Here is a 24,675-nt window from a genome sequence, read left to right as displayed (position 1 = left end):
ATGACGCCAAAATTAAAACCATTGCTGCTTCCGCAGCTCGTAGAAGAGCGGAGGAAGCTGGACGTGCAACACGCCAACGATGGCGAGCATGCGTACGTTTGCTATACCTACAACTCGTCCTCATCCGACCTCGCTTCACCGTCACCGATCACGCCGACTTTCTCGCGCACCGGTCACTCGAGATTCTCCGGGTCTGTTTCTTCGCTCGAGATTACAACGTCGTCATGCTCCGAAAGTCCAACATCGCCCCCCTCAGTACCACAGGCGCTGCATGGAAACAAAAACAGCAAGTCACCATTACCAGATGTGCAAGAAGAGCCGCCGGAGAGGGAAGAGGGGGACAGTATGGCCGCGTCCGAGCACAGCGACGACGAGTTCAACCTTTACGACTGCTTGTGTGAGTCATGGAGCCCCGCTGCAGCCCTTCTCTATTCTCTAACGTGTTTATCGGCAATCAGGTGATGTCTCCTGCTCGCGCCATGGCGATCTAGTGCAAAGCGCGACCGTCCACTCTTACATGGCATCAGACTTTGATTACGACCTGGGCTTTTTGAGCGACGGCGACTTGAATTCGAGTCCCCGGCAAACGAAGAGGCGCCATGGGTCTGATGCAAGCTTTTCACGCTGGGGCACAAAATTGGGTTCGAAACTGCAGAGCTGGCGGTCCCCATCCACGCCGAGGCGACACTATCCGACTTTCTCGCCTGCGTCCGATCCTTCTCTGGTAGACCAGCGGCCAAGCTTCTCCCGAGCCCCGTCAAGCAGGTCCTCATCAGTTTCCGCTCCGGCACACGGTGCTTCAGACCGCGGGCAAGATTCGACTCTACCAGCGACACCGGCGCTTTCGTTTTATGAAAGCGCCGAAAGCATTGCGATCCCTTCGCCCCTTGTTACCATGCCCGCAATGTTGGGTAAAAGTCTAGAGCGCGAGCGCGCTACGGCAACGACCCCCCTTCTACCACCCCTCTTGACCGACACGCCTGCTTGCCATTCCGGACCACAGTCGCTTCAGACGTCGCCGCTGCAATCTCCGTCGGTGGTGCCGTCTCCGGTTCCTGGGATGTCAGTGTCGAAATCGTATCCCACGCCACCCCTCAGCACCAAGGCCTCTGTCTCCTCCATTCGCCGCGGGGCCGCTTCGAACAGCTTCAACGATGCCCCGTCTCCGGTGCCTTGTTTCTTCGACCACCAGGATTCTTGGTCCGACCGGCTCGGCCATGCCAACTTTACAATCGAGCCCAAGCCATATACACCCGAAACGGCCGATATCGCGACCTTGCAGGCGTTTCGCGCGAACTGGAGCCTTGCTCGGACAAACTACGCTAAACACCTTGTGCGGACCGGCGAACACTACGGGGCTACATCCAAGACATACGCGCTGACGGAAGCCAAGTGGGCCGAAGTTGAGGGTGAATGGAAGCAGAGAGAGGTAGACCTCATTCAGCGGCTGGATGGGGCCTCTTTGGTGGCTTCACGGCTCCAGCGCACATCCGAAGATACGCTCCCTTCCGCAATCCCGCGGATGCTAAGCAGCGACGGCGGGAAGTTTCCGGAACTCGGGGATGTCGAGATTGTCGGGCCGATGGTGCGCGATGCCGTCATGGCCCGCGATGGCCAGGATGAAAAGAAAATCAGTGCCTCGGTTTGGTTCAGGAGTCTCGCTGGGAAAGTCGGCTTGCGCAAATAGCCGTCCCCCGAACGCTACCACAGCCTTCCACTATCACCGCCGACGGATCTCGCTCTCTTAATGCAGCCGGCTCGATACAGATGATCTAACGAAGAAGATGACGCTTTCTTCAGACCCTATTCCTTCGCCGCGCCCTTTTTTTACCTGTTCCTGTTTCTCGGCTCAAGATACCCATCGGTTAACATGACCAATTGGCTGGCACCTGAAAACAAAAAGACACGGATGAGCGCTTGTGAATATCCCCTTGTTCCTTACCCATGTCATCATTACTGTCGCGCGGCAGTTTACACTTTATTCTTTAAATTTTGTTGTCTAGACCTTATTGGAGCACCATGAGATGTTTGGCAGCAGCAGCAGTCTGTACACAAGCAAGCATCCCTCAACCCGGCGAGGGCAATCACGTGGTTCGGAAAACTCGACATCATGACTATTCGGAATAGATGGAGTGGAGTTTGGAGTTTTTACAGCGCTCCATATGGGAGTTCATTATCGTCGCTGAGATCTTGGGGTCGGGGCCGGGGTCCAGCTACTTCACACTGCGGAAAGGAGGAGTGCAGGGGTCAGGCTGCTGCGCAACACCTTGTTTGTACCCCATTCCATGTAAAATTTGACACTGGGGCTGTTACGAATGTGTTATACGATTCCGCTGTGATGGGATTGCGCGACAACGGAAGGAACTTCTCGTTCGCCGGCTACAGGCATGGAGCGGCTGTGTAATGATTGGAAAGGTTGGCGAAAAGGGGAACCCCAGGACATATGCGGGATTCCCCCACCGCTCGCATCTAGGCCGGTGCCCAGGGAGAATAATCCACTGAATAACTTGAAGAAACGTGCCTCACTCGCTTTTACTCCTCTCAGCGTTGAGGAAGTGATTCTCAGTTCATCCCGTGGTCCCTTCCGCGCAGAGAGAGACCATGGTTAGCTACTGGCACATAGAACACGTGGCTGCCGGCAGGGGCCTGTTCCAGCAGTACACCACCAGCGGCTGGTGGCAGTCCGTACTATGTTTCGTGCTCCCGAGCTTCTCGCCCTGCGAGTTTAGCGTGGGGGATCACGCCAATAGCAGACATTAGGTCTTTACCTAGAAGATGGCAGATAAATGAGGCATCGTTTGAGCTGTCATTGTCAACGGTATAAAAACACGTTTAAAGAGGGTCCCATAATCGGAACAAGACGGCATCTTTTGATACCCTCTGCAGACCTCGAGAGCGAACACGAGAACATTTATAACTCTGAAGCGATGTGTTTCGCATGCTCGCCACGGCTGTCCAGGTAGAAAGCACGAGAAGGTTTTGAAGCAGAGTAAAGTACTGCCCGTATTTACCGGACTAATCGGACCGGCCACAGCCTGCTTCGTTCGAGCATGACACTTAGACCTCTCCCTACATCAGGTGGCTAGGGAGCATGTACATTTTGTTCATATTTACGATCCTACCTAAGTACCTACTCGTCACGTCTTACATTTCAACAACGGTCACTGCCTTAGGCACTCATGGGACCAGATCCTAAAACGCTCGGTAAACACGGCTCGAGGAACAGAAATAGCTAAACGTGGTTACTTTAACTTAGTTTACAGGATGCATTACAATACCTCTTTGCGAGGCTTGCCCCAGCAAGTTTATAGAAATATTTTACTGCTCTATGCTTAGTCTGGCTCCTGTCTACCAAGTCGATTGCCCATTACTTTATCTACCTAGCTGTTCCTTGTATCGGACCATAGGGGGCCACTAGAGCGTATTTTACGGGACTGGAGTGGCCAAGCTTCGTTCCGAGGAATGCCGGATGCAAGATGCAAGATGCAAGGTTTCATCCTCTCTTGTGCTACCGGGGAAAGGTTTGGAACATGCCTAAGTGCTAACTAGGGATGCACAGCCGTTACGCAAACCAGCCCACCGGAAGACACCATATGTGCTCCAGCCTAGCGCCCGGTAATGCCAACCAATCTGGTGAACAACCGAAAGATGTAGGTCCCCGTCGCGCTGACGCGTACACTATGACATGCATCTGGTTAATACTGGCCAAGCCAACGACTCTGGGGCCCATAAGCAGGGAGGATCGCTTAGGTAAAGATCAAAGGTCAAGGCGCTGTTAGTCTTGGGAGCAGACATTGTGCTTCATTTCATGTCCTCTCTTCGTTTCCTGACCGATAACGTGCCGTGTAGTTGATACCTGGCCGGCTGCGGCACGCTTGATAATCGTGTAACCAACCGACTTCTCTCAAATCTGGGAGGTATGTCGGGTAGAATTATTGGAATATGTGTCACGTCGAGGCGGCTGTCGCGATGCTCGAGGTATTGGGTAATAGAAAACGACCTCATCGGCTGTGGATCGGATTTCGCACAGATAGGTAAGGACTACCAATGTTGCTATTGGCCGTTTTACGAGTGACGAAGGCTAAATCATTGACCCCCTGACGCAACGCACCTCTAGTAGTAACAGGGTAACCAGGAATCCAGTGTTGTTCAGCAATGTAGCGCGTTTATGACCATACCAATGCCCACTGCATGCTAACGCGCATAGGTTGCAAGAACCATTCAGTGACGTACACAACCGTGAATACTGGCGTGCGCGTAGATTTTTAATATGTTCCTTTCAGACACCTGTCGTGTGTATCCTCCTCGTATCACAAACCAGAAATACGTTGCTTTCAGCAAATATTGATCCAAATGAGTAAACTTGGCGGTGTCCATTCGCTCGGCAGGGGGGCATTGACGTTGCTGAAACTATTCAAGAATGATATAAGTAACAAGTACCTTAGCCAACGAAACATCGAAGTCCAGCAAGAGTGGATAGAACGAGAGCCGCCGCCGTGTTGGCCTTGGTTGTTTTCGGTACATGAAGGTCATGGCAGTGTGTTTTAAGTGACCTTTCGAGGCATTCTGCTTTGGGATAACGAGGGACAATGGCACGGTGAAGTTCTACTGACAGTTGATGATATCATGATTATCAGCCACCCTGTCGAATCCAGAATACAACAAAGGCACGACTACCATATTTTAGGAAGCCATATCTCCAGACATGAGATGGATGTTCTTTCCGGATGCCCCAGCGGCAGCGAAAGTGAGCAGCGGACCGACGTTCCCGTGCCCCTCTTCAACGCATCTGCAAGAAGCACAACAAATAAGAGTTGTTTCACGATACCCACATTCGCCATGGGTGCCGTGTCAAAGACGATCCTAGTCGCTCTGCGGATCTGACAATTCGTTTCTTCCATTATTGTGCTAGGAATCTTAGCCCGTTTCCTCCACTACGCTGCCATGGGCGGCGCAGCGAGGGACGGCCGCATCATCTATGACATTATTGTTGCGTCCATCAGCACGATCTTCTCCCTGGTGTTCATAGCACCGCTTATGTACGCGTTTCTGGCATTCCCAGCCGACTTTGCACTGTTCGTGATGTGGTTGGTCGCCTTTTGCCTTCTTATTACGGTAAGTTGTCAGTGTCCATATTTCAGTCATGCTTCCCAACCTGAGATCTGACCATTTCCCCAGCGAACCGGCACACACACATGCAGCGCAAATTGGTTCAGTTATTAGGCTTACTACTGGGGCGGATGGTGGGGACGCCCCGGGCCTTTTATTCTTACAGGATGCGGCTCTTGGAGGACCGTCCTGGCCTTTTCTTTTATGCTTTTAATCGCATTCCTGGCCAGTGCGATGCTGGTAAGTGAGATTCATTGCCAAATTGCCGTGCTCTCGTCCATGAATTGGTACACGTTCTCTGACTAAGATGAATGAAAGGGAGCTGTCGTCGTGGGTAGACGGTATTCCAAGAACAGGAGAGAGAAGGAAGTACGTCACTGAATCAAATACCTCACAAGTGTGTGTGAATATTAACAATCTCATACTACAGTTTGGATGGAAGCCCCCAGACGTCACAGGTGGGCGGCGCCGGGGACCCAGGCGGTGCTGGCCGGACGACTCCAGGCGCACAGACAGGCCAGCCTGGCAGCTATGTGTGAGGCCAGGCATCGAGAGCGGATTTGTCGGATCTGGGGGCCGGTGAGGCCCTTAACATCACGTTGGGTAATGGATGAGGCGGATTGATCGCTCCCATATTCTTATCTCAGCATGCACTCTTTTGTGAAAGCTATGTAAAAATCCAGCTTTGACAGTAGATTCCTGGGGTAGATTGCATAATTCCGAGTGGAGACACGAGTGAATCTGAGTCTCGAAAGCGAGTGGGAGGAAGTATGGAAAAAGAGAGGGGGGAGGGGGGGGGGAGGAAAGAAAAGAAGAGAAAAGAGAAAAGAAAAGTGGAAAGACAGAAAGAGAAATGGGCTTTGTCCGTGATTTCTAATAAGTCGTCAGTGTGTATGCGTGCGAAAGCCTCTCCGGATTCGGATGGGAAACGTAGTGCTTGGCAGACAATCAGCTGCCTGCCGGGTTAAAGATGCGCTGCTAGCCCATGATCTATTGGGGCACCAACGTTGGAATCACCTCATGTCATTATGGAATCGCACCAAACTCGGGAAGGGCATTGGCGGGACAGGGAAGACACAACGTGCTTGGGTGCCTGGTGGATCGATGGCTGGCTTGATAAGGGTGGGTCCTATGCGGGCAACGGAGCTTGGCCGAGCACCCACTGTGCAGAGACAGCATCTGCGGGCTTCCACCGACCACATGGCAAAACATTTGACCGCACCGCTCGGTGAATCGGTCGTGACTTTACTAGCTCTGAGCCCAACGAGGAAGGTGCTCACGCTCTTGCCTGGCGTTCTAGGTGAAGCGCTGTGATGGCTTGACCAGCCGGGGCCCGGGGTTGCTGTCCTGCGGGAAGAAACGGGTGGGGGGTGGGGTGGCGAGAACGGGCGCCGAGTGGGATGGCGTGTTTGGGATTTCCTTCGTACTGTACATACTCCGGGCTTCGGATCCCCGGTCCACTGCTGCGAGATCTAGGTTTCTCATTGGCCGCGCCTCAAGGTTGGCGCATGGAGGGCTGTCCATGTGCAGCAAATTCCGAGCTTGTGAAAACCCCCATCGACTCTCTGGTGGCCCATCTCGGTCGGTTTCCCTCCTTGACTTCAGCAACCCGCTCACGAAACGCTCAATTCTCCTCCCTCGACCTGTCCTTTCCGTCCATCTGGCAACCAGACGGCAGCCCTGCTCATTGAACCCCAGACTACCGCTAGGACAGCAATCGTCGCGAGGAGAAAAGTAAGCGTCTGAGCGTCAGCATTGCACACCTCCGAAATCCGCTGCGGCCATCCCGATCTCCGTTTCGCAAAACACACTCTCCCGACCACTACCATGTTCACCACCAGGGTCCTGCGCCAGGCTGCCCAGCACGCTGAGCGCACTCCTTCCATCAAGTTCATCGGCAAGCGGACTGTTCCTGGTATGTCCACGGCGCGGATGAGGCCCACACAATCTTTGACATGTGGCTGGGAATGGCTAACTTGATCTTGTGGCAGCGTCCGTCGACCACTCTCCGCAGCCCCATCCCGCATCGCCCACGCGCTCGCTCCCGGCGTCTTTCACAAGCGGCTCGTCGCACGCATCATTCAGCGCCTATCGCGACCACGCTCAGCAATTCGGCCCTCTCCGCAAGACCATTAAGTCCAATGCAGGTGTTGGCGGAGCTGCCGGATCCGAGCTCGGCCCTGTCGTTCCGCCCAAGGGTGTCTACTTCGATCGAAATGAGCTCCCCCCGCGCTTTCACCGTCAGCCGCTCACCCTCGCCGAGATCGAAGCTGTCGAGACAGGCGGCGCGGCAGCCTTTGCATGAGCGTAATATAAACTCGATCTTCATTTCTCTTTCACCCAGCGTCGGACTGGGTACCATTCTAGCGAGCGCCTCCCAGGACTCAGAGGTTCCACGATTTTGAGATGAGCGTCAAGATCAAAGATACCAGGTTACCGCCAATCGACGATGCACGCACACTGTATGAGAGCGACAGCATCAAGGACGTGTGCACAAAGCAATAAGACGGCGCACGGGACACGGCTCAGCCGGTTGAGAGCACACCATTCTGCCTCGATTAGCAAATGACCGCCTTTCTTTTGTCGTATACGTTAAGTGCTGGCTTGAAGGACGCTCCCGGGCCGGCACTTGAGGACTTACACGAAGCGGAAGCATTTTGATGGCGTATACCCAAGGGCCTCAGCGCCGGATGAGCCAGCTGGGGAGGATCTAGCTCAGCATAGATAACCACGGATAGGAATTTCTTTTCCAAACCCCATGAATCACCATATCCCCTCGGCTGTCGTGACTGAGAACTGCTGTAGAGAATTGATAGTATGCAACATGCGACATAGACAACTCCACTGACACGCTGTGCGGAATGCTGTCGCAGCAAAACTGTTTTGTCATAGTTGTAAGGGTTATGCTTTAATGATCCTGCTGTCGCACGTCCATTTCCAGTGGATAGGCGTTGGTTTTGCTGCATACGCGCAGGTGGTTGCTTTGGGAAACTGGAAGAACCCGCTCGTTTCGACTTAACCGTCCCGTATCCTCGGTCCCGCATGACCAGAAGCGCCCGCAGCACCTGTCGGCGCGATAGAGGGGCGGGGTTCGGAGCTGGTGGGCACGGGCCAAGCATAGGGCCCCACCGGGCGGTCCAACGGCCGTGAACTCGAGACGCTTCGGGCCGTGACAGCTGTTGAAATCAAATTTACCATGATCCCTAAATCCGCAGCCACTTCAAGCTTCCCAGGAGCTCACATTCCCAGCGCCACTACTCTCGCAGTTCGAGAACTATTAACCCAGGATACCAAGCAACGTGCGAAATTCGAGCTGGCTGATTCTCAGGCGCCAGCGGAAAAAGCAGCCCGAACCCCGAAAAGTGATGCACCCATAATGCAAAACGACCTCATCGATACCGTTCTTGTCAGTCGCAAAGAAGCGACACTTACGGGAGATAGGGCTACCAACACAACCAGCATGAAGCATTCTGGATTGGAAACCGCACAAGCGGTAGACGAGGCGAAGTGCCCCGTGGACCACAAAACTCGGGAGGTGTGGTTACAGCAGGCGCGCTCCGCGCCGTCCGCAACAACCGCAGTGGCACGGGATGGGCAAGCAACAAGCGCAACAATACCAGATCAGACGAAATCCTCGGCATCAGCTTGGCCTTCGTGGCTACGACTCCCTTCCTTCTCGCGGCAAGGCCAATCACAAGGACACCCCACACCTGATGCCCGAGCAACCCCTAGCGGACACGCTCAGCTTGACGACTCTCGCGTTATCTCGAGCATCCCCCGTTCATCTGACCCCGGACCGTCGGCATGTCCCGTCAATCACGAGCAAGAAACGGGCACGTCGACCAGTGGCCACTGGGTGTACCCGTCAGAGAAGCAGTTCTTCGAGGCCATGAAGAGGAAAGGGTACAACTCAGCGTCGGCAGCCGACATGAAGACGGTGGTGCCGATCCACAACGCCGTCAACGAGCGGGCGTGGGCAGAGATCCTGAAATGGGAGGCCCCATATGTGGCGCCGGCCAACAAGGGATGCGGGGGACCGCGGCTGCACAGTTTCGAGGGATTGAGCCAGACTATGAGTCCGCGGGCGCGCATTAACACCTTGCTGGGGTACACGGCGCCGTTTGACCGACATGACTGGGTTGTCGACCGGTGCGGGACGAGGGTGGAGTACATCATCGACTTCTACGCTGGGCGCAACGACGGCGCAGGTGCTGGCAAGCTTAACTTTTACTTGGATGTTCGGCCGAAGTTGAACACTTGGGAAGGGATAAGAATGCGGGCGTTGCGGGCTACCGGTCTAGCGTAATGAACCTGGAGACGAGCCGCCATGCTGTGGAAGCTGGCCCTCAAACTTGTATTTGTACTTGGCTATGTATCATACCACTCAACACATCGTGAGGGGATAAAGAGGGAAGAAGAGTGCGCGGCGTTTGGTTGGTCGTAGGCAACATCTGAGGGTTACCCGAACCAACAAGTCTCGAGGTTCTGATTTACAAAGGCGCCGATGGCTCGTCATCTAAATGCTCGGTATCTCCGAGTATAGTTTACAAGCGTTTGGCATATGCCGTTCCTATTACCAGTGTAACCCGCCCTATTCAAAAATGAAACCATAAGCGCCATCGCCGCCTTTGGCGAAATACTCCTGATGCCACGAAGATCATTCTACAGTAAGGAAATAGTGTCTTACCCCGTAACCCGCCGGGCGCCTAGTCGTGTTTGGCTTCCTGGTGGGCCTGAAGCCGGGCTGGATCCTTTTCGGATAAATAAGGCGCTGCAGAACAGAAAATAGACAATTAATACAGGACTCAAAGTTTACGCCGGCTTTAGTTAGCTTACCTTTCCTCCCATCACCAACTCGTACCCGAACCGGTAACCTCGTCTCCAGCGAATTCGTGTCCAGATCCCAACCCGCCGCCACCAACGCGGCGAATATCAAGCCCTTCTGCTCCTCGGACACGTAACCCAGTGGCATCTCGTTCTCGTAATGGCTTTGCAGCCCGTCTTTAAGCGCCGAGTCAAAGTGGTAGGCATGGTTGACGGCGTCAAACCAGGCCGAGAGAGGGCTCGTCGTCCCTTCCTTCAGCGCAATCTTCATATAGAAATTCCCTCCGCGATGCCAGATCCCCATAAAATATGTCGTCGTCTCAAAGTCATACCGGTGATACCCGCGCGGATTCCACCTCCTGAGATCCCCATAAGTGGCGAAGTCGCAAAATCCCGTATACTCCCCAGTCTTGCTCGCGAGGTTTCCCCGTCCTTTGCGCAGAATACTCTCCCGTAGGGCGACCTGTTCGGGGCCAAGCACCGTGCCGTGATCGAGCCACTCCCGAAACACAATTGTGGCGCGCTGGCGGTTGAGCGAGCGCATCTTGACGCTGCGCACGGCGCGGTAGTTCATCATGAGGTGCACACCGGCGAGGAACACCATGAGCATCCACACGACTTGCTTGTCCTCCACCAGGCGCACCACCAGCGACCCCACCAGCATGCCGAGCAGGCTGACAACCGTCTCCTGCGACGCCTCCTTGGCGTTGAGCTCGGCTAGGTTGCCCGTCAGCGCAAAATGCGCCGACAAGCTGGCCTTGCTCGCGTTGGCAGCCACGCCGCACAGCGAGCGCAGCACGCCGGCCGACACGATCACGCCCAGCTTGGGGAAGTAGGGGAGCGCTGGCGTCAGCAGATCGAGGAACTGGGCGCTGTCGTTGAAGATGTCGGCGAGGAAGCGGTAGAACTTGCACTCGGGCTCGATCGCTTGTCCCATGCGATGGGCGAACATGATGGTGGCGATGCGTGAGATGGTGTCGCCCGTGATTTTGAGAATCAGCGCGCCCGTGGGCGACGACGACGAGTCGCCCACGCCGAGGCCCTCGAGCACAGCCCGGTTGGCCAGCAGAGATGTGATGGACGAGGAGAAGGCCTGAAGCGAGTCGTACGTCTGGTAGGCGAGGTAGTCATCGGTGACAGTGTGCGGGTATCCGGCGGGCAGAAAAGCATAGAGGATGGCCTTGGCAAGGGGTACCTCGGTTTTCTCCTGGCGATGGGTTGGGTCATCAGTGGACAAGTTTCACGGTTCAGGTACCCGAGCTCAAGGCGAAGGAATAACTGGGGAGAAAAGCAGGCGGCTCCGAGGGGCGGAGCCACGGCAGCACTCACGGATCTGAGGCTCCCTCGTTCGCCGCCATCTGTGTACATGCAGAGCACTTCGCCCGCCGGATCGATGTCGTAGAAGCTCCGACTCATTGCGTTGCCGGCGGTAGCATACTCCCAAGCTTTCAGAGGATAATCCGGACACACGACGCGCCGAGATTCGCGCAGAACGATTCCGTCCTTGCTCAAATGAGATCGCACTGTTGGTGATGTTCCCGGACGAGGTCCCCGGCAGTCTTGGAGCGGCCCATCGCGCGGAGCTGCAGCTGTGTTCTTGGGTCTGATCCCCCTGGTCCGGGGTTTGATTGGCGCGTCTGGCGTAACTAATTAACTACCTTAACTACGTTAGGGCATTATCAGCCCTTATCAGGGCCTGGCTTACTTGCTTCATTAGGTAGTTGCAGCAACCATGTCCCTGTAAACGCCCACGACCCGCGGGGTGATCGACGTCGACGCCCTTTCAGAGGCTAGATGCAACTCCGACGACCTATGTCTACACCCGTTTGCGCAGTAAATTGCAGATATGCTTGCCGCTTATCATCTAAAGTTTATTTAGGTGCCATGTTCAAATCTCGCTCCAGCTCACCCCAAGCATCATCTTTTCACTACGCTCCCATCCTCGGCCACCAAGTACTCTTCCGTCTTGGTAGGACCCTCTCCAACGCCCGTCAGAATCACTCGGCTAACGCCGCCCTTCAGCAAGCCGGCGACGCCTTCATCCAGGGACAAGGATGGCTTGAAATCCTTGATGACTGAGTCCTTCCAACCATCGATGGCACCGCCCAGTACATGGTAGAAGGTTCCCACGACGGCCTCCGTGTCCTTCTCCAGGTAGTAGATGACGGCGTTGGGACCAGCGTCAAATGTATATGCAGCAACCGTCCTCCCAGCCGCCTGGTTGATCGCCTCCACCGCCCGGACGGCCGCCCGCGACACGTCATTCATGTAAAATATGGGCGGGTACGTGTCGGCGCAGGTGGCGTGGAACGAGTTGGAATCACGCATAGTGACCTCAGCAAACGCGGCAAAGTCACGCTCCGCGATGGCCTTTTCCATCCTGGCCATGTTCTGCGGCACCACCTTGGCGATGCGCTCCTGGAACAACCCCGACGTCGCCACCGTCTGCTGCATACCCGCAGTCGAGCTGACGCCCTTCTTGGCGGCCGACACCACTAGGATCAGCGCGCGCATGTCGGGCCAGTGTGCCACCTCGGCGACCTGCTCGGCCAAGGAATCACTTCCGTTGGCTGCGTCCCCCATGCGCCACGCGACGTAGCCACCGAACAGACTCCGGCAGGCCGAGCCTGAGCCTTGCCGCGCAATCAAGCTCAGTTCTGATGGGGACGCCGGCAGCTCGTAGAGGTTGGCGATGGCTCTGACCAGCGCCGCGAAGCCGGCTGCTGATGAGGCCAAGCCCGCGGCCGTGGGGAAATTGTTCTCTGAGACGAGGCGGAGGGGCATGGTCGAGAGCTTCGGGAGCGAAGGGTCGGCCGCTTCGAGGGCAGCCCGACGAGCACGCAGCTCCCGAAAGCAGGCTTGTGTCCGCGCGCCTGACACGTCGGAGGGCTCGCCATTGAGAAGGAGGGAATCGCCTTTGGAAGCGGGGTACGAGGCCGAACACGAGGCCGTCGTGAGAGTGCGGAGGTCGGCCTGCGAGAGCGTCACCGACAGCGAGCTGTTGGTTGGGAGGTTGAGCTTGGGATCGCGTTTGCCCCAGTACCTGGGACGCAACCGAGTCAGTTGGGGAACCGAGAACGAAGCCGACTGTAGGCTCGGTCGTACTTGACTACCGCTATATTTACCGGTGCCGTGGTGCTGGCGCGGTATACCTTCTCAGCGGCCATGGCTTGGATAACGGGTTGGACCCTGTGTTTGCTGAATGGTGCAGGATTGAAGAGCGCCGAGACACATACAACAATTTTGTGCCTTGGGGAGGGAGGCTCGAGATTTACATCGGCGGTCAACAAGCCTTTTCTCCTTTCGACAGCCCCCGATTTGGCGGGGTAATAAGGAGATCGTTAGCCAAGATTCTTGTCCCGAAAGGGACTAGTGCGGGGCAAATTGCAGGGTTCAACCGCCCCTGCCGCCGACGCGCCTCCAGAGCTGTTCTTCCCAAGTATTATTGTGATGTACATACAGCAAATTTGCTCAAATGGTGTTAGACGATGCAAGAGACTCTGTTATTGGTAAGGAGTGTCCCTTCCATACCCCATACCGGCGCGTCACGGTGCTTGCGTCTTAATTGCCAAACCCGAGTTCGCAGCGTTTACCGGGCAATCAGCTTACATATGCCTCGAACCCAAGGTACATTACCTAACCCTACCTTAGCCGCATGATACCTGATCTTATGAGGGGTCAACTTGGGGGAGTTTATTACGCCTCGGCTGATCTTTCCTACAAGGATATACCTCTTGGACCCTCTATTCGTGTGTCTGGTCAGTTTTCCTTCTCTTCGCATCCCCCCATGGATCGCCCTTCTTCTAACAGCTCCGCAACTCCACGGAAGCAGTTCAGAACCGTTAATCGGTGCAGGTTCCAAACTTGTCGATGTCGAGAGACATCCACGGTAGGACCGTGCCGCGGTGGGATAACCCTCTTTTACCGATACAACGGATGTTCGAAAAAAATTCCAGCTTGAGCTGATTCGTCAACCGCCCCGTTCTCCAAAACATCAGACTTGAAGGCTGCCCAATTGGCTTTGCTTAAAACCCTTCGCATCACTTGTGCCAATGAAGGTAAGATAGATGTTAGCACTCCTCTTGGTAGCGTGTGGTTGCGGTGGCAAAAGCACCATTCCGTCGGCCTACACTTTTTTTCAACCTACACACAACACTACCAAGGTTAGACAACGAAGTGGGCTTGCCCCACGCTCTAGTTGCCAACTGAGTTAGCAGGAGCGAAGGCCTGTCGCCTGAGACAGGCGGGCGCCTGTTATTGGGATCTGGAATAGTTAAAACGTAAGGGTGTCAGGGGTCCAAATTGGCCGTTGAGAATGTAGACAGGTGTGGGGGAGGTGTAGGTGTCAACGCTGTCTTCAGTCGAGTTCTTGAATTGATAGAGATACCTCAGCTATTGTATGTCATACCAGTTCTTCGCCCTCTTTGTTAAGAAGTCTCCCTGCTAAACCAAAGTTGTTGCCATCGCACAGAACACTCTATGAATGATGGTCTTCCACCAATAGATTAGGCCCTCGTCTTCGTTAACAGCTCTAAGCGATTCCTATCTAAAGTGCTAGACTGGCTGCTTTAGACTTAAGTAACATCTTGGATATATTAGGAGACTAGTAACTAGTGCGGCCTCGCGGGCCTCGACGGCTACGGTGTACAGGCAATTCATTACGCAAGGCACCCATCTGCTTGATGCCGGGGACGAAAAGGTATGAACGCCGTTCTTGAGCAAAAAGGTGCTGACTACCTGGTCAGGTCCTATGGCAGTACGTTGCCCAATAAAGAGGAGCACGGCCCTCTTCACTCCATCTAATCTGCCCCCTTTTTCCTTTTTTCCTTTTTTTTTTTTTTTTTGGGACCCTTCACTCTCCGTCTTCCTCCCTTTGTCGTCTTTTTTTCCTTTTATTTTAGCAACCAGGTTTCCTCTAGTTCTGGAATTAAATGCAATACAGGACTAGGCATCTACGGGTAGGTTTGTAGTGTGGCAAAAAAAAAAAAAAGGCCTGACGGGACCGGCATATGCAGGCTTGGCGATCGCCTATGCAACGCCGACCAGCCTTCAGAAAGGCAGCTTCTAGCGTTCCTATTTGCGAACGGCATAATACGTGGCGCCTGTGTGTTGACAACTGGAATGGCGCTATACAAGCAAATGGTCGGCGAGAGCGCCGGGTAGTTGGGAGATTGGGATGGTTCCTCTGATCTTTCGGCCTCCGACATCTCCTCCCATTTCCTGGCAGCGACTGGGTCAGAGTGATGTAAAGCATGCAGGAAGAGTATTAGGTAAGGATTCTAGCCGTAGCCCAGTTCAGATGTCGGAAGCCAGTTATCTCATCGTAACACCCCGCTTCTCAATTCCTGCCGGTAGTCTAACAATTGCCGCCAATACAATCCCGAGCGCATGACCGGAGGCCTCACAGTGAGGCGGTGGCAACAGAGTTGAGATATGATCTGGAGAGGGACATGAAGAACCGAAATGGGCCCTGTCTTGGAGGCCCAACTTCGTTACTTTCGTGTCCTCGATGAATGGTTGAGTTGTGGGAGGACCGTGAGATCATCAACAATATCAGTGGCACAAGATGTCCATCTCGATTAATACAACCTCTGGTAACTTAGAATTCTGACACATGATGACTGACAAAGCAACGGCATGTTTCTCGGATTGTCTCGGAGCACAGCGAGAGAGCGGCACGCCGCACAACTGCGGAAGCCCTTGTACATTGCGATCACCCAATCACGGCCGGGAAGGGCTGCTGACTTGGCAACGGTACGCTCGTCAATGGGGCTCGTTATAAGTCTGGAAGCGTAATAATTTATTTTCTTAAAGGCGCTGATTGTTCCTAGATCCACGGTGACCTATCCAGTGCAGGATACGGGCTGACAGAAAGCTTTGAAGGGTGCTTATGCGTCTCAACATCCAGTCTTTGGTTCAGCTCTGAAGGTGTTTTCGCTTGATCACTTGGCTGAGCGTGCCGAGGTTACAGTCTGGCTTCCAAAATGCCCAGTCTCCTTCTAACTACACTTGTTAATGCTCGCTTTTGCAAAAGATGCCAATATAGCATCGTCAAGGTGTTGGCAGCAACCTCTCGGCGCAACATCCAGCTTGCTTGCAGTGTGTTAACCACTTGGCCGGCTGGTCCTACGGAAAGCGGAGGATCTCGGCTAATCGGTCGATTCTCCCAAGACCGGGCTATAAGCAGATGATCGCTTTCCACACATGCCCGGAATTGCGTGCACCCTCTGGGCATCCTGGGATGCGGGGCATACAGCCTTGGCAGCGTCAGGGGAGAGCCCGCTCTTCAATCTCCAGAAGATACGGAAATTAACTGTTGTTGACGGCTGATACTCTGGCATGCGGTCGTAGATACCAGATGGTGGGGAGAGTAAGGTAGCTTTGTTATGTGGTGTTGGCTCAATTGGATGCTGGCGCAACTCGGATATCGGCAGCAATCCAATCACGCAACATGGGGTAAATGCATACGCAGGGAACACGTCTGGAAGGAAACAAGGAAGCGGAAAAGGTGAGTAATAAAAGGAGCGCTCGAAACGGTTAAACGTGGCTTCCCGATCAACACGTTGCCCTGCAAAGGCGATCCAATGATGGCGATCAGCCAGATTCCGCAGCAGCCCCTAGTCCAATATCGAGGTTTATGAGGTACCAGGAAAGCAGGTGACCTGGGTGGTGCGTCCGGCGGTCGGGCACAGCAGGATGGCGGCACTGCCAAGAGACGACAGAATGGGCCCGGAAGGGACACAGCCACTCAGAGCTCTCCGCCCGTGCTGGGGCCGATGGCCGGTCATGGTCTGGAAGCCGCCGTGATTGGGCAGCTGCCTCCGCACCTCAACTTGGCGGGCGCCGTCACTCGTGCTTTGCCCACTTTGCCCTCCCTTGGCCGACGTACGCTACCCAGGCCCCGACCCGTGGGGTGGGACTCCGGGTTGCGTGGCGTGCAAGGGCGGGCTTCGGCGATCGGATGGTTAACGCCATCTTTAAACCCTTGCTCAACAGCTTTCCCTTCGTTTCTTGTCTTTTTTTCTCTCTCCCTTTCCCTCTTTCCTCTTTTGCGTAAAATCGCTGGGTTTTCGACGGCGACGCACTTATTGAATGGGGACAGAGAACGACCTTGACGTCGAGGGGCAGACGGAGCCTCCTATATGTGGCCTCAAGAGTTCCGCGTCTTCTACTCCATCCCCCACTCTTGCCGGCACTGCCGGCACCGATGCCGATGGCACTGTAGGCCGTGGCTCCATCACCACCATTGACACCGCTCCGGTCTTTTCGCCCGAGTCGGCCCACACCCTGACTGTGCCTGATGTTTGTGCTCTGCTCGAGACAGACCTCGAGTAAGTGATCCTTGCAGTTTTTTTTTTTTTTTTTTCTATATTCCGCATTCCCTTCGATCGCCCTCCGCTGACACTCGGCCAAGAAATGGAATCGACATTTCCGAGGCTACCCGTCGCCTGCAGCACCATGGCCCTAACAAGGTTGAGGGAGCTAAAGGGCTATCCGTGTGGACGATTCTCTTGAGGCAGGTCTCGAACAGCTTGACTCTTGTAAGCCCATCCCCCTCCCCTTGCCAATTGAGATGAGGTGCAGTGCAACCATGAAGCTGTGTGTGTGTGAGGCTCACCAGATTCTTAGGTTCTCGTCATCACGATGGTGCTCTCCTTCGCCATCAATGACCACATTGAAGGCGGCGTCATTGCCGCTGTTATTCTGCTCAACATTGTGGTCGGGTAAGTACTGAGATCGAGGTTCAGCTCTTTACCGCTCCAAGTACTCATTCTCCCCCCAGATTCATCCAAGATTACCGTGCTGAGCAGACCATCCAGGCGCTCTATGCGCTCTCCGCACCCACCTGCAAGGTAATCCGCGCTGGCCGGACTGACAACATCAAGGCTGAGACCCTCGTGCCAGGCGACTTGGTCAGGCTTGGTGTTGGCGATGTTGTCCCGGCCGATCTTAGGCTGGTGCACAGCATCAACCTATCTACTGATGAAGCATTGCTCACGGGCGAGTCTGTGCCCGTAAGCAAGCATCCCGAGGTCATCCTCAAAGACCGCGATGTTCCTTTGGGTGACCGCACCAACATGGTCTACTCGGCTAGCACCGTTACCCGTGGCCGCGCGACGGGCATCGTCGTCGCCACCGGAATGACTACCGAAGTCGGCAAGATTGCAGAGCTCCTGAGGGAAAGCAGGGGCAAAGTAGCCGAGAAGGGGACCAGTGTTATCCGGAGAGCCTGGCTCAAGGTCCGGAACGGACTCCGCGTCCTGCTTGGCCTCGACGGTACGCCCATGCAGGTTTCGCTGAGCAAGTTTGCCTTGCTCCTATTTGCCTTGGCCATCCTACTGGCCATCATTGTCTTTTCCGTCAGTCGCTGGAACGTCACGAGCGAAGTTCTGATCTATGGCATCTGCGTGGCCGTGGCCGTGATCCCGGAATCGCTCATTGCCGTCCTTACTATCGCAACCGCACTCGGCACTCGCGCCATGGCTAAGGGCAACGTTGTTATCCGCAAGCTCGCTGCTCTTGAGGCCGTCGGCGGAGTGACGAATATCTGCTCGGACAAGACTGGAACCCTCACCCAGGGCAAAATGGTTGCCAAGAGGGTTTGGCTGGCAGACGGCACCGAGGTTTCGATCCAAGGGACGACCCACCCCTTTGACCCCACGAGCGGAAGCGTTCGTGTTGGCGACGAGGTGCATACCCCCGGCACCCTGGCTGACGAGAAGAGGAAGAACCAGTTAAACGACTTCCTCGAGACCGTTGCTCTTTGCAACAACTCGACCGTTAGCAAGGTCGACTCGGCATACACTGCAATTGGCGAGCCCACCGAGATAGCTCTCCAAGTCCTAGCCATGCGGTTTGGTATGGGCAAGCCTGCACTGTCGGAATCAGGCGGACACAAACTCCTAGCCGAGTTTCCCTTCGATTCCTCGTGCAAGAGAATGACAGTCGTATGCACAGACGGTGCCGGCGCATCTGCATACACCAAAGGTGCTCTTGAAGCCATGCTGCCTTTGATGGATGCTTCTGACGAGCACAAGCTACAGATTGTGGCTAAGGCCGAGTCATTAGCGGCCGAGGGCCTTCGCGTCCTCTGTGTCGCTAGAAAGGCCATTGACCGCAGCAGTTTTACCCTTCAACACTCCACGGCCGACACGGAAAAAATCGCCCTAGCAACCGAGAGCTTGCCCGAGCGTGCCGCTGTCGAGACCCAACTCACATTTCTGGGTTTGGCTGGGCTGTACGACCCACCACGTCTCGAGTCCGCCGCGGCCGTTAGCAAATGCCAGGCGGCCGGGATTACCGTCCATATGCTCACCGGAGACCACGTCAAGACAGCCACTGCTATTGCTTACGAAATTGGAATTCTAAAGAGGGCCAGCCCGTCCTCTGCGGCCAGCAATAGCAACGAGATCATGATTGCTAGCGCGTTTGACAGCCTCAGTGATGCCCAGATTGACGAGATGGAGCACCTGCCCCTGGTTCTGGCCCGATGTAGCCCTACGACCAAGGTTCGCATGGTGGAAGCCATGCACCGGAGAAAGGCGTTTTGCGTCATGACCGGAGACGGTGTGAATGATTCGCCTGCTCTGAAGAAGTCCGACGTCGGCATCGCCATGGGTCTCAACGGTAGCGACGTAGCGAAAGAGGCGGCCGACATGGTCTTGACTGACGATAATTTTGCCTCGATCGTCACCGCCATCGAAGAAGGCAGGCGCCTCTTCGACAATATCCAGAAGGTTAGTATTATTACTACCATGCTCGAAGTTGCGAAGCAGCCCAGCTAACAAACGGTTTGCTTCCTCAGTTCCTCCTCCACCTCCTCATCTCCAACATCGCTCAAGTCTTCCTCCTCCTGATTGGACTCGCCTTCAAAGATCGCCACGGCGTCTCCGTCTTTCCCCTCTCCCCCCTCGAGATTCTCTGGGCAAACCTGGTCACCTCGTCCTTCTTGGCCCTCGGTCTTGGCATCGAAGACGCGCAGCCCGACATTATGCAGCGGCCCCCACATGACCTCTCCGTCGGTGTCTTCACGCGTGAGCTGATCGTGGACAAGTTCGTCTACGGCACCGCTATGGGTGGCCTCTGCCTCGCCGCCTTCACCAGTGTTGCCTACGGCGTGTCCGGGCCTGAGGGTCTCGGCTTTGGGTGCAACGAGGACTTCTCCGACGTTTGCAGGGTCTCCTTCCGCGCACGCGCCACCACGTTTGCCACGCTCACGTTCCTGCTGCTGGTCACTGCGTGGGAGGCGAAGCACTTCACCCGGTCACTGTTCAATATGCACCCGGAGAAGTACACCGGCCCGCTGTCAGTCTTCCGCACCGTGTGGCAAAACAAGTTCCTCTTTGGCGCCGTGTCGGCTGGGTTTGTGATCGCCTTTCCTGTTATTTATTTGCCTGTGGTCAACCGGATCGTGTTCAAGCACGAGGCGATTACGTGGGAGTGGGGTGTCGTCATGGCGTGTGTGGTCGTATACATTGCCATTGTAGAGTCGTGGAAGGCGGTCAAGAGGCGGTTTGGTCTTGGGGCGGCTATTCTGAAGCCCAGGACTGAAAGGGATGCGTGAGAGTATACCAATGGGAATTGGAAAAAGGGTTGGTGGATTAGCAAAATTGTGATGAGGACGGCCGCTTGTGCCATGGGATAGTTTTGAGTATTACCGGGACTCTGGCCCAGATTGGGAGACGTGCACTATTCCGTTCTCCTCAGCTTCGCTTCTCTTCGTTCCCTGTACCCATCAGCGGGTAACCCGTTTGGCTTGTTTATGTTTCGAGGTCGTCCCGAGTCTGTCTTATACCACGGCACTGGGTCATTGGCCTTGCACTTGTTTTCCCAGAGGTTTGCAAACACATCCGCTTCGCATATTGTTCGGCGTTCATGTATTGCGCGTGACATGTCTTGCGGCTCCTGTTAAGTGAAACTACTATTGACCGCAACAGGGATCGTTCTCCAAGACCCACGGCATGCTACATCGGTAGGTAGTGAGCGTGGGCCCTCCTGGCTTTCCGCTCTATGCACACAGCGTCAACGATAAGGAGGTCTAACATAGCTGATATCATGGCTCGCTGTTAAATCCACAACATACACAACATACCTCTATACGACCTTCGCTCGAGACATCTTTACTCTCCATTATCATCTGACCTTTCCTTTCTCCAATATACCCTTACAAAGTTCCAATACCTATGCCTCCTCCTATTCTTCAGGTACTGTCTGACAAGTTCCATAAACACCCTCAACTCGTCCGCGGTCCACCATAGCACCTTTGTAAATAGCGCCAGACTCACTATACTCTCACATCCCTGCGCAAAGTTCTCATGCGCCTACCTGCCCAGCTCTTTGTGCTTCGAAACACGCGGCTATGGAGACTGGCGACTTGACCTGGGGGGCGATCATGCCTCTGAACCCGACGTCTTACTTCATGTCGAAACTTTGGGATGGCGTCGAGAGAGAAGCTCGCAACAGCATCGGTACTGCGCATCAGGTAATGCTAGCGGTGGGTCACCGAGTCGGTGAGTAACTACGGAGCCGTCGACACGTTTTAGACCAAATCGTGGAGCTCGACGTAGCCGTTGGTTTGGGAAAATTTAGCGCACTATTTGAGGATATGCGTGATAGTGGAGATAGGGAAAAAATGGATCAAGTACTCGTAGCTTTGAAAGGAATTGCTCCAGTCTTGTTGTTGTTGAAATTCTAAGGTTGCTTGAGATCGCCGAGCTGGAAGGCGAGGTTTGGGAAAACGGCTAACGTATTTGATAAGCGAGCGGCGAATATAAGCGAGCGGCGAATATAAGCGAGCGGCGAATTTACTACCACTCCACCACAACTATCCTCAATTACACAACCACAACACTAGGAAATAACAATAATTGAACCAGAAATAGATGAATCAGACGATTCTTCAGCCTCCTAACACGTACGTAAATTATGGCCAGGCTTGCCACACAGACCACAGCATCGAACCTTCGTACTAGACCCCCCTGTACTACGACTATTTAGCCGTGTTTCCTAGACTAACTGCTTATCTACAGCCTTCTGGTCCAGTAAATCCTATACCTCTTGTACGGTAAGTGACTCTCCAAGCTGTATACGTGTTTTTTTGGCCCTCTGTCTCTTACTAAGCCCCTTATTAGCTTTGTATAGTAAAGAGATCTCCATATGCAAAAGAGCTACCTCATGTATTACGGCTATTGTACCTTTGGCCAATTGGTCTACAGTAGCTAGTATAGATATTGGAGAACTGCTTTGATGATTAGATATCCGGCCTTTAATAAGGTCTGTCAGTGAGGTAGCCTCTCGGAGGTTCTATGACGTCTGGGATAGCCAAGGTAGTATCGTATCTAGGTGTTGCGAAGCAAAAAGACGATGTAAGGTTCTGGTTTTTGCTCGTCCCTCAAAGCAAGTGAGGGCGGAAGAACTACACTATTTATGTGACAAAGTTGACCCCCAACGAGCCAAGATCACATGACAAGGTGGCCCACAACGGGCCGAGGTTCAAACCTGTCAACTCGTAACAAGATGCCCCCGGATCAGAACAAAAATCAATGGTCCCCATTGCCCATTGCCCTCAACTATCATATCCGTCATCATACTCGTCATGCCCATCCGATTCCTCCCACTCGTCGCCATATCCATCGCATCCATCATCATACCTTTCTTCGTCATCTTCGACGAAGCCTTCTTCGGCCCAGGTATCGTCAGGATTGTCAGGGTAGTCGTAGTGGTCGTAGTAAGGATGGGTTGACTCGTCGGAGTCGGAGTCAGAATCTTGAGCAGTTGAGGTCATCTCGGCCAAGCGGGGTTGTCGGGTTTGGGCCGAGGCTAAGGCTGGGCCAAGTGGGGCCTGAGGTGGGGTTGTGAAAATTCTGTCTGTCTGCTGGCGTTGCCGGTTGGCCTCTGTTACTGCCCAGACGACGCGTTCGACCAGTTTTGGGAGCCACGAGGGTATTTCTTCGTCGGCTCTTGCTTGCTGGGCTGTCGGCTGTCTTGTCTGGGCCGTCGGCTGGCTCGGCTGGCTCGTCTGGGCTCTCGGCTGGTTCGGCTGGGTCGTCGGCTGGGCCGTCGGCTGGCTCGGTTCGGGTCTCGGGTGATCCCGGAAGACGTGGCCGATTAGGTGTCGTCTCCTGCCGAAGGTCTGGCCACAGTGATCGCAGGTGTGTAACTGGGCTGTCGGATTGGATCGCTGGGCAGGCAGGTTCGACTGGGCTGTCGGTAATCTTGTCGGCTGGGCAGGTAGATTCGACTGGGCCATCAGGGCCGTATCTGGGGGTCCCATTGAAGAAAGGAAAGAAGGAAAAGAAAGGAAGGATGGTAAGGCCAAAGAGTGCCGAAGAGCAGTCGGGTAAGGGAGCTGAATTTGACCTCAAGGTTGGCCAGACCAGGTGATCGCATTCGGCTTCGCAACGCGACCAAATGAAGAAGGTTGTAAGATATCTGCGCTCTTACGGACGCCAATGACGACTGGCCTGGCAGGAGGGTCGTTGATTGAACTGCAACGTCGAGGTCGAATTCGACTGCAGGGTCGAGGTCGAAGTTGAATTCGACTGCAAAGGTAAGGTAAATCGGAAGAGGGCCGTCAATTGACACGACATGGTTCAACGGGTCCTTTTCTTAAGAACGAACGGTCGGTAATTGATCGGAAAGAAAACGGTGGTTCAACGGGTCCTTTTCTTAAGAACGAACGGCCGGCAATCGGTCGGTGATCGCACGAAGGGAAGCAACGACTGGCCTAACGAAAGGGTCGTCGCAATTTCGTCACGCCATAAAGGCTCACTGATGGTAAGGCATCAGATCGGGGTCGCGTATCTTCACGCGAAAGAAATGGACAGGTGGAGTTTCCTGTAGTAGGCACCACTTGTTGCGAAGCAAAAAGACGATGTAAGGTTCTGGTTTTTGCTCGTCCCTCAAAGCAAGTGAGGGCGGAAGAACTACACTATTTATGTGACAAAGTTGACCCCCAACGAGCCAAGATCACATGACAAGGTGGCCCACAACGGGCCGAGGTTCAAACCTGTCAACTCGTAACACTAGGCTTGAGGCTAGTGGAGTTAGAGTTCGGAGCCGTATATCCATCTTGGAAATCACTCTTTCTGGGTCGTACGGTATAAGGCTAGCTCCAGTAAAGGCGCCTTGGATATTCTTGTCGGTAAAGGAGGTAAAAAATATCTCTTTAAACGTGTAAAGGAATTCCAACTTGGTGATGTACGTGATATATATATGTATAAGTTCCTCGATTTGTTGGCTGTAAGCCCTCTTCAATGGCCTAAAACAATTAACATCTAATGGTTAGACGAGGTGCAAGGAGTATAGAGGCATATAAAGTATAATAATGCTATGTTTCTAGTAGTAGGTTTCGAATTGGTCGGAGTGGTGGCTTTTGTGGCCGTCGAGGACTAGGAGCCGGTATTTGCCTTTTGTACGAGATGCTATATGAAGATCGAAATGCCAAATCCAATCTAGGCCTTTCTTATTAGTAGTCCAGCTGTTATCGGTTGTACCGATATACCAGGTAGCTGGAAGACCATACTCTCGATACCAGCTCTCCTAGTGATATTTCCCTTTTAAAAGGATAAATGGTGGGATAACCTAGCCTTAGATATTTACTCCTTGGATAACTATAACCTACTTACGATTACCAGGCTAGACCTTTTTGGCTTTGCTAAAGCTATTAGAGGTAGTAACTACTATACTAGTAGTAATTATATCTATTATAAACCTAGTCTCGTTAAAGTTATATATATCCTC

General features: G+C 54.1%; 7 protein-coding genes across 7 annotated transcripts; 4 read left to right on the top strand and 3 right to left on the bottom strand.

Moving 5' to 3' along the window:
• MFIFM68171_08520 (Only prolin and serin are matching in the corresponding protein) lies at nt 1-1,687 on the top strand (the record flags this gene model as incomplete). Its single annotated transcript, XM_071063940.1, has 2 exons — nt 1-397; nt 459-1,687. 2 exons carry the CDS (start codon nt 1-3, stop codon nt 1,685-1,687), a joined length of 1,626 nt encoding a protein of 541 aa, XP_070920041.1.
• A 5,249-nt stretch (nt 1,688-6,936) lies between these two features.
• Nucleotides 6,937-7,414, top strand: KGD4 (Alpha-ketoglutarate dehydrogenase subunit 4, mitochondrial; the record flags this gene model as incomplete). Its single annotated transcript, XM_071063939.1, has 2 exons — nt 6,937-7,024; nt 7,101-7,414. The coding sequence occupies 2 exons, from the start codon at nt 6,937-6,939 to the stop codon at nt 7,412-7,414; spliced, it is 402 nt and encodes a 133-aa protein (XP_070920040.1).
• A 1,071-nt stretch (nt 7,415-8,485) lies between these two features.
• Nucleotides 8,486-9,415, top strand: MFIFM68171_08518 (Holocytochrome c-type synthase; the record flags this gene model as incomplete). Its single annotated transcript, XM_071063938.1, has 1 exon — nt 8,486-9,415. One exon carries the CDS (start codon nt 8,486-8,488, stop codon nt 9,413-9,415), a length of 930 nt encoding a protein of 309 aa, XP_070920039.1.
• Nucleotides 9,416-9,815: 400 nt separating this feature from the next.
• On the bottom strand, nt 9,816-11,349 carry MFIFM68171_08517 (Vitamin B6 photo-protection and homoeostasis-domain-containing protein; the record flags this gene model as incomplete). The annotated part of the gene is made up of 3 exons (XM_071063937.1): nt 9,816-9,880; nt 9,946-11,140; nt 11,263-11,349. 3 exons carry the CDS (start codon nt 11,347-11,349, stop codon nt 9,816-9,818), a joined length of 1,347 nt encoding a protein of 448 aa, XP_070920038.1.
• Nucleotides 11,350-11,850: 501 nt separating this feature from the next.
• Nucleotides 11,851-13,100, bottom strand: MVD1 (diphosphomevalonate decarboxylase; the record flags this gene model as incomplete). Its single annotated transcript, XM_071063936.1, has 2 exons — nt 11,851-12,976; nt 13,039-13,100. 2 exons carry the CDS (start codon nt 13,098-13,100, stop codon nt 11,851-11,853), a joined length of 1,188 nt encoding a protein of 395 aa, XP_070920037.1.
• Nucleotides 13,101-17,025: 3,925 nt separating this feature from the next.
• On the top strand, nt 17,026-20,497 carry MFIFM68171_08515 (P-type Na(+) transporter; the record flags this gene model as incomplete). The annotated part of the gene is made up of 5 exons (XM_071063935.1): nt 17,026-17,264; nt 17,348-17,474; nt 17,563-17,657; nt 17,717-19,670; nt 19,739-20,497. 5 exons carry the CDS (start codon nt 17,026-17,028, stop codon nt 20,495-20,497), a joined length of 3,174 nt encoding a protein of 1,057 aa, XP_070920036.1.
• A 2,001-nt stretch (nt 20,498-22,498) lies between these two features.
• Nucleotides 22,499-22,717, bottom strand: MFIFM68171_08514 (uncharacterized protein; the record flags this gene model as incomplete). The annotated part of the gene is made up of 1 exon (XM_071063934.1): nt 22,499-22,717. The coding sequence occupies one exon, from the start codon at nt 22,715-22,717 to the stop codon at nt 22,499-22,501; it is 219 nt and encodes a 72-aa protein (XP_070920035.1).
• Nucleotides 22,718-24,675: the final 1,958 nt, after the last annotated feature.

The sequence above is a fragment of the Madurella fahalii genome (genome assembly GCF_045866475.1).
Source record: "Madurella fahalii IFM 68171 DNA, scaffold_4, whole genome shotgun sequence".
Classification (NCBI taxonomy): domain Eukaryota; kingdom Fungi; phylum Ascomycota; class Sordariomycetes; order Sordariales; genus Madurella; species Madurella fahalii.
This window is presented reverse-complemented; position numbering and strand designations above follow the sequence as displayed.